This window comes from Silene latifolia, chromosome 4, assembly GCF_048544455.1.
Source record: "Silene latifolia isolate original U9 population chromosome 4, ASM4854445v1, whole genome shotgun sequence".
In the NCBI taxonomy this organism is placed as follows: domain Eukaryota; kingdom Viridiplantae; phylum Streptophyta; class Magnoliopsida; order Caryophyllales; family Caryophyllaceae; genus Silene; species Silene latifolia.
In genome coordinates, this window is record NC_133529.1 from 34,750,211 (window position 1) to 34,758,871 (window position 8,661).

Below are 8,661 nucleotides of genomic sequence, written 5' to 3' on the forward strand. Positions count from 1 at the left end.
CCATTATTTCTCTCGGTAAAAATTGTTTTGTGTATTAGTACCTAATACCACAGGAATTGGATATTGGCAGAAATTAATACTTTGTAAATTGCCTTACTTACTTTTTTAACTACCTGATAAAATTATAAATTATAAATTAAAATTATGCAAATTCTATCCGATCAAGGTGATAAAGTTATTTGTAAAACTATCACCAAACTTATGGAAATTTTATCCGATCAAGATGATAGAGTTATATTAGTATATATATAAACTTTAAAAGTAAAAAGCTAAAATGATAAGAATTTTAAAACAATTGTAGACCACTCAAACGAGTTGGATGGGTCGGCTGCTGAGGCGGTTCATACATGTTAAACTCGAATACGGGTCAGACTACAAAATTTAGATAATTACCACATGACTTTGATGCAAGGTTTGCTAGACCACTCAAACGGGTTGGATGAGTTATTTCTTTGAGGCGGTTCATACATGTTAAACTCGAATACGGGTCAGACTAAATATGGGTGGGCTTATACGGGTCACGGGTCGAGGTAGAATCAGAATACATGTCAAAATATAGATTGGTATGGTATATTTTATTTGTCAAAAGCAATCATATTCAATAATAATAATATTATAATTATAATTAATATTACTTACCATACTTATAGTGAAGAATTTATAAAAATTATATTAATTTAATAAAATATATAAACTTGATTTTTCAATTATTTTTGTAATTTAAAATAATAATAATTTCTAATTATTCTTCAAATATAACATATAACAATTAATATTGAATTAGTCAAGGCCTTTATTTAACTCATTAATTATTTATTCTATGAAGAAAAACTTACATTTTCCAGATGCAAAAAAAAAAACTACATTTGTACAAGCTCACTTACAAACAGAACACTATTTAGTTACTCGTGCATAGCGATTATAACTTTTATATACACAAATCATAAAAAAAGGTTAATTTATTTGTAGATACTCATATTCTAAAAAAAATATTTTAATGTATTTGTATATACTCACATTCTCACGAGAAAACTAATGTTAAAAAAGTAAACATAACTTCTCAATTGCGAAGATACAATTAGAGACGAATAAATATTATAATCCGAAGATATAATTAGAGACGAATCAATATTATAACCCGTATGTACAACGTACGGGCACAAAATCTAGTAAATAATATTTGACTTACGGCAGATATACTCGTCACAAACGAGAATTCGTGATTAAATTATTACTCAAGGAACCGAATGGAGACAAGATGTAGGCCCTTCAATAATATAACCCGTACATCGTACAGGCACAAAATCTAGTAAATAATATTTGACTTATGACAGATATACTCGTCACAAACGAGAATTTGTGATTAAATTAGAGATTTGCTATATCACGCCCCCTGTTTTACTTGTTACGCCCCCTATTTTTTCATTTATTCCTATTTTGCCCTTGGACTTTCAAATTAGTTTTAGAAAAAACTAAATATCGTTTTACGCAAATATATTTTGGCGACTATTTTTATAATAATTAATTTAGTAATGTAGACGGTCCCTCTTAAAACACTCGACATAAATTATTTTAATGTATTTAAATAACAAAACCGATTAAAAAAACAAATACATTATACACGATAAAAAAAAAAAACCAACATCCTCTATGTCATGTGGGTTACAAGACACGGCCCAGGCTCCATCATGTGAAATACACGACATGGCCCAGCACAATCATCGTGGCATCACATGACATGGCCATGGTAGCGTCATGTAAGTCACATGACAAGGCCCTGACACCGTCATGTAAGTCACACGACAAGGCCTTGGCTCCGTCATGTACTTCACATGACACTACCACCCACCGTCGTTTATTTTTTTTCCCCTAAACTATTTCGATTGTCACTACCAAAAAACGCAGCATATTTACGACAAAAACGCAACCCTAATAGGCTCTACACAACAATAATTCAACACTAATGTAAAAAACCGTCTCCGAAAATCAATAACTATAAAACAATATTTATTTTTAGTTTAATTAATTTTCAAGTCCAAGAGCAAAAAAGGAATAAATGAAAAAGTAGGGGGCGTAACAAGTAAAACGGGGGCGTGATATAGCAATTTTGTTAAATTATTACTCAAGGAACCGAACGGAGACAAGATGTAGGCCCTATATATAGGAATAGAACAAGTGCCAACCAAATAGGCTTGAACAAGAAAAATAGCATCTGAAATCCAACTCATCTCCTCTTCAAATCTCCACGATTCTCTTCTGCTTTTTCATCTTCTCTCAAACTGTCGTTGTAAACGAGGGAAACTGTTTTTTTGCACAGCAAATTAATAAAGTTTCCAACTTTTTATTAGTTTTAATAAATTTGTTAACCAAAAATTAACTCTCAAAACTACAAAAATGGCGGCTCAAGCGAAGAATGTGGGAATTCTCGCAATGGAAATCTATTTCCCTCCTACTTGTGTTCAACAGGTACAAATTTTGTAAAAGGGACAATCTTTTGTATTTGTTAGCTGAAATTTTTCAATGGGTAGTTGAATTTTTTCATCATGTTATTCTCGTGTAAGGCGGTTTTACATCAACATTGTGTCGAAGGGATCCATTTATACAAGTATTATGTATGACCCGGTTTTTTAAAAGTCAGTTACCATTTAAATCCCTTTTACAAATTTATTATTTAAGGCCGCCGCACACAAGAATTTGTATTCGGGGTATTGTTAGTTTTCAATTAATGTAGAGAGGAGTGCAAAAAGAGTTGAATTTTTTGAAATGGGGTTTTAGATATGAATAGTATAGAAGCTTTCATGTATTTCAGCTGAAAATTTCACCTAGTTTGATACATTGAAGATTGAATCTTTGATCATCTTTTAGGTCGATGATTCCTTTGTATGTGCTCTGAAATGTATGAGAATTCATTGTAGTTTTTGTGATTATTGATTGATGGTTTGACTTATTAAACTTTGATGTGAAGTCAACTCTTTCGACATTTTGTGAAGGATCAGCTAGTCTTGCTTAGCTTAAGACGACATTATCTGTTTTTATGGTAAAACGGATTCAAATAGTACCACCACTTGATTATAATCACAGACTTTTTGCTATTAACTAGAAAATTATCAAATGATACCTATTTAGATTCGTTATACCATTAACATAGATATGCCCATGTCTTAAATAAGAATTTGTGAAAAATTAAGCTAGTATTAGTTCCTTTGGCCTTGAATCTTGTTATATGAGAACTTTAATTGTGTCTGTTTGTTTTGATCTTAATTTTTTGTTTTTTTGGGTGAATTTATGTGTTGAAAAGGAAGCATTGGAGGTTCATGATGGAGCTAGTAAAGGAAAATACACCATTGGACTTGGACAAGATTGCATGGCTTTTTGCACTGATGTAGAGGACATCATTTCCATGAGGTTTCTAGTTAACTCCCTAATAAGCTCTATTTATCTACTGTTTGTTCATCACCGCTTCGAGCGAGGCAGAGGATCCGTGATCTGTTGTTTCCGCAATTTGATGACTTTTGACATTACCACATAGTCAACATATTACTTGGGCTTCCTAAGATTGTTGGGTCTCTCAATGAGTTTGTTCTCGATAGCGAAACATGTGTGGCTGCATTATTTTTAAACATGGTTACTGATTTCAGGAATCCTGTATGGTGATATCGTTATGCTCCCTCCACCCTGTTTGACTTTGGTGCGTTGGAGTTCAAGCGATGTCAACTTTGGCCGATATTTTCTGATTAATAATATACAACCTACAGAGTACAATTTTTGTGAAATGGTAATATGAAAATAGCTTCTTTGATAGGTTAAAACATTTTTTTGGTTACATGTAGATTGATAAATTACTAGTCGAAGTTGATATTGTTGGACCATCAAAGTCAAATGAGGATGGTTCAATTGAGATGACGGTAGTGCATGTGAGAGCATTTATGCTGTGCTGAACTAGATGTCTAGAAAATTTAGTTGTCTCATATTGTCTAAGAGATTTGTTATTTCCTGGCAGTAACTAATTCACTTGTCGCACCTCTTTATTGCTTGGATTTACGCATTACAGTAACTAACCGTCTTCTTTACTCTGCCTTTGTAGTTTGACAGCTGTGAACGTTCTCCTTGAAAAATATAATGTTGATCCGAAACAAATTGGTCGGTTGGAAGTAGGAAGTGAAACGGTCTTGGACAAGAGCAAATCTATCAAGACATTCTTAATGCAAACATTCGAGGTATCTGTCAGATCGGCTTATTAGCATTCTGCTTACGTATTTCAGCTTGTAACTCTTCATTCCGTGATGATCTGCTAATATCTTTGTTTCTTTTTTAGAACTCATTTTGTGGCCTGTAAGCTTTATCGTATTTCCTATTTTCCAGAATTATTAGAATAGGGTTGTAGTTAAATGGGTATTACGCTTGGGATGGCAGACAGCTTGATTAATCAACAGTTGACGGTATGCATGCTAGCATTAAAATTGTTATGTACTTTCACTCAAAGGCCACATGTGGTCCATTAATTACATTTAGTATCCTGTAGTTCTCAAATGTAGCCCGACAAATTGTGCACGATATGTAGTTTCGAAGAGAGCAAAAATAAAAAGTGCACATGCTTAACTAGTTGCAGTGAACAAAGTTTTTATTTTGTGATTAGTACATTGTTATTGCGTCAATATGCTTAATCTTAATTAGCTATCCATGTTTGAAAAAAAGTGGTATCAAGATTTTTTCCATCTTCTAAAACCTTTTGTCTTCTTATCTGTAAAATTTTAATGCAGGAACATGGAAATACTGATATTGAAGGTGTTGACTCAACCAATGCATGTTATGGTGGAACTGCCGCATTATTCAACTGTGTAAACTGGGTGGAGAGCAATTCATGGGATGGGCGTTATGGTCTGGTTGTATGCACTGATAGTGCGGTATGCTCAAATTCTCTTCTTTTGTGATTCACCTCCCTTGCTTGAAAAATACCTTGAGGATCTTAGCTATGGACACATGAGTTCTTTTTTTTTAAAGGGAGTAACTATGGCAATTTCGATGCTGATGTTTTTTGAACCTAGTAGGTCAGGAGTATCACCCTCGATGACTTAATTAGCTAAACTCTAGCTGACGTATGCACGGACAAATCTGCTTTGAGCCACTAGTGAAGTTCTAATGATTTCCCTTATCAGGTCTATGCCGAGGGACCAGCTAGGCCCACTGGAGGGGCAGCTGCAATCGCAATGCTTGTGGGCCCAGATGCTCCCATCGTTTTTGAAAGCAAATTGAGGGGAAGCCATATGGCTCATGTCTACGATTTCTACAAGCCAGATCTCGCTAGCGAATATCCCGTAAGTGCAACTCTTCCTGCTGATCTTAAAATATAATCGACTGTTTACTCTTTGAGCTCCAAGAACGAACTTTGGTTCATTATTTTTTTTTTCTGGTTAATCTTAGTCTGCCTTATTTGTCAATGTGTTCGGTCTTATAGGTGGTTGACGGAAAATTGTCGCAAACTTGTTATCTCATGGCTGTGGATGCTTGCTACAAACATTTCTGCAGCAAGTGAGGCCCTGATCAAGCTTAACAATTGCCCATAAAATCATTTTCCACTTTGTCGGTGTCTCACTTTTTTTCTGTCTATAGGTATGAGAAGTTTGAAGGGGGACAATTCTCCCTGAATGACGCCGACTACATAGTGTTCCATTCCCCATACAACAAGGTATTTTCATCTAGATGTTATGAATATTGTCCAAGTGTTTAACAATTATGAGCCGCCATTACATAGTTTGTATTTGCTATTCTTGTAGCTTGTACAAAAGAGCTTCGCCCGATTGATGTATAATGATTTCTTGCGGAATGGCAGGTAATGTCCTCTTATTCATATTTGAATTCTATATCTGAAATGAGCTCATCTGGGGGATGAAGTGTAACTATTTTCTTACCGACTTTTGCTCCTTATCCGCAGCTCCATCAGTGAAGATGCTAAGGAGAAGTTGGCTCCATTCTCCAACCTATCTATTGATGAAAGTTACCAAAGCAGGGATCTAGAAAAGGTGAGTTTTATGAAGTCAATTAGTGTGAAGTTGACAAATTACTGAAAGGACTACTGGTTAGGCTAGCAAATACATAGCTTAGACAGTAACATCATCGAGTGGCGGGTACTCATGGTCATGGATAATCAATCGTTGGGTTTTACATTCATTAACCTCAAAGATGCTCCTGTGGCTGGCTGTATTTACAGCACAATAAACAGAAATACAGTTTAATGTGATGAATTGATGGAAAAACTTTAATGCCCCATCTTTTTAATGTGAAGTATGATTTTCTATTGTGTAGGTATCCCAGCAAATCGCAAAACCGTTGTATGATAAAATGGTTCAGCCTACCACTTTGGTACCAAAACAAATTGGGAACACTTACACAGCATCTTTATATTCGGCGTTTGCTTCACTGTTACACAATAAGAATACTGCGCTGGTGAGTGCTTGCATTTGGAAAGATTTGGATTTTTCATTATTACCTTAATGCCATTGACATTGTCTTCATTTGACGTTGATCGTTGACCGATATCAACTTTTTCCATTACTTATAATCATTACTTATGTTCGCTCTATGTCAATTTATTTGAAATTTAAAGGCCGGAAACAGGGTGATCATGTTCTCTTATGGAAGTGGTTTGTCAGCTACAATGTTCTCATTTCGCCTAAATGAAGGACTCCATCCCTTCAGCTTGTCTAACATTGCAGCCGTTATGAACGTCGCCGACAAATTGAAGTCAAGGCACGAGGTATTTATTCTCTAGTTTTTACCTATTATACTTGAACCCCATCAAACTGACCCAATCCATACACGAGCTGAATGCCCGTTCACCATGTCTAGTTAGTTATATACTCAAAAAGAGTAATCCAAGGTCAATCTCTTTCAACCCTGACAACATTAAACATAATTTGTCTCAGTTTGCACCCGAGAAATTTGTCGACACTTTGAAGCTAATGGAGCACAGATACGGAGCTAAGGACTTTGTTACCAGCAAAGATACCAGCCTATTGGTTCCGGGCACTTACTACCTTACTGAAGTCGACTCAATGTACCGTAGATTCTATGCCAAGAAACCTGCAAATAACGCCAACCTTGAGACTCAGAAGAACGGTTCCCTTTCCAACGGTCACTGATATGTTCTGCAATGTGATTGAGGGAGGTATGACACAATTGTCAGACTGATGATGTTTTAAGAGACGAAAATTGTGTTGTTATTTCTTGTAGTTAGATGGTTGTGACTTTTGATCTCTTGGATTTTTTTAATCATTCATTCTATCAGTGTGAGGTTTTAGTTTTTTTCTATCTGATTTCTGTTGTCTAGTTTTGTTTTAACTGCAAGGAAAAAAAGTGTGTATGATTAATGGGCGATTTATTCGCGGTTTATACTCAAATAAGTTAAAGTGTATTTATTTATTTATTATTTCATTACAAAAACCTGAGGAAAGTGGTCATGGTTTTTTCTGTTGTAAAGAAAGTAGCTAAGGTAGTTTTGATGTTAATGGGTATCGAATCAAAGTCGTAAAGACATAAACTATCACTTGATAAATTTACTGAGTGATACACTTGCTTACATATGAATGTAATCTTGTTAATTATGAGGACATTTTCATTATGGAATTCCCCGTGTTTCTTAGACAACTCGGTCATGCCATGGGGTGGGTGCGGGCGTAGGCTTTTCCGCATCTTACTCTATTGGGGAAGCTCATACTTGTACCTGTCTCATTACTCACCACGGGTAAAAGTCTACAAAACCTATCACCACCCATGACGGGTACATTATATAGGACCCTTGCCCGCCTTCACCCACCCAAGTTTTCCCTTACCCTCTTCAACTGGGATGAATGCGGCACTTAATCAAATCATAGATCAATTTTGGAGGGCAGTTATTGGACTCATCAATTTTGAGTTGATCTACAGTCCCCTAAAAATATCTTTGAGCCCAATTGGAGTCTGTATGATCCACAGTGAAAATATCTAACTTTCGAATGTGAATCTCTGTTGAAATGGAGCTTAATCTTTAATATTTTCGTGTCCCGTCTTGTGTTCCCTTGAACTGAAAAGATAATGAAATAAGAATTAGGGTCTAGGGACACCGATTGAAACCCGGGGGTCAATTCTTGTCAAAATGTTTCACTTGCCACTGTTGTGGTCTTGTTTTCTTTGGGTTTTTTTTTCTTGTAAACTTGTGTTAGACCCTACTTGCTGTAGGTCTTTGGGTTTATACCCTCTTAATAAAATTTTAAAAAAAAAAAAAAAAAAAAAAAAAAAAAAAAAAACCTGATCTTAGTGATGAAATTACAGGGGTTATTTGGGTCGGAAGGAAATTGGCATTCTAACTCTCAATGTGGGCATAGTGCATACATTCTCGTAATTCTTCAGTAGTGCTTAGGGATGGCAATGGATCGGGTATCCGCTCCAGATCCGCCAGATCCAATACCATTGGACTGGATTTGGATTCCATTATTTTAGATCCATAGGATCTGGATCCGATCCAGATCCATATATGATTTTAAGGATCCGGATCTGGATCCTTCCCCTGAGATCCGGATCCGACCCTCGGATCCATATAGTTTCCTAAGTCTAAGTTTCTCACCCAAGCTCAAGCCCATCTAATTAATAAGCTCAAGCCCATTTCCTTTTTTTCAAGTCTAATTT

General features: G+C 35.6%; 1 protein-coding gene across 3 annotated transcripts; it reads left to right on the top strand.

Moving 5' to 3' along the window:
- The first annotated feature begins 2,184 nt into the window (after positions 1-2,184).
- Positions 2,185-7,440, top strand: LOC141653412 (hydroxymethylglutaryl-CoA synthase-like). 3 transcript variants are annotated; one of them, XM_074461167.1, is made up of 12 exons: positions 2,185-2,466; positions 3,299-3,405; positions 4,085-4,217; positions 4,761-4,904; positions 5,157-5,315; positions 5,456-5,529; positions 5,611-5,686; positions 5,775-5,830; positions 5,933-6,020; positions 6,304-6,444; positions 6,605-6,754; positions 6,924-7,440. In XM_074461167.1, exons 1-12 carry the CDS (start codon positions 2,395-2,397, stop codon positions 7,137-7,139), a joined length of 1,416 nt encoding a protein of 471 aa, XP_074317268.1. In that variant the 5' UTR covers positions 2,185-2,394; the 3' UTR covers positions 7,140-7,440. The 3 variants fall into 3 exon arrangements, with proteins under 3 accessions (XP_074317268.1, XP_074317270.1, XP_074317269.1); XM_074461169.1 differs by lacking the exon at positions 2,185-2,466 and adding an exon at positions 2,862-2,880; XM_074461168.1 differs by lacking the exon at positions 2,185-2,466 and adding an exon at positions 2,878-2,896.
- Positions 7,441-8,661: the final 1,221 nt, after the last annotated feature.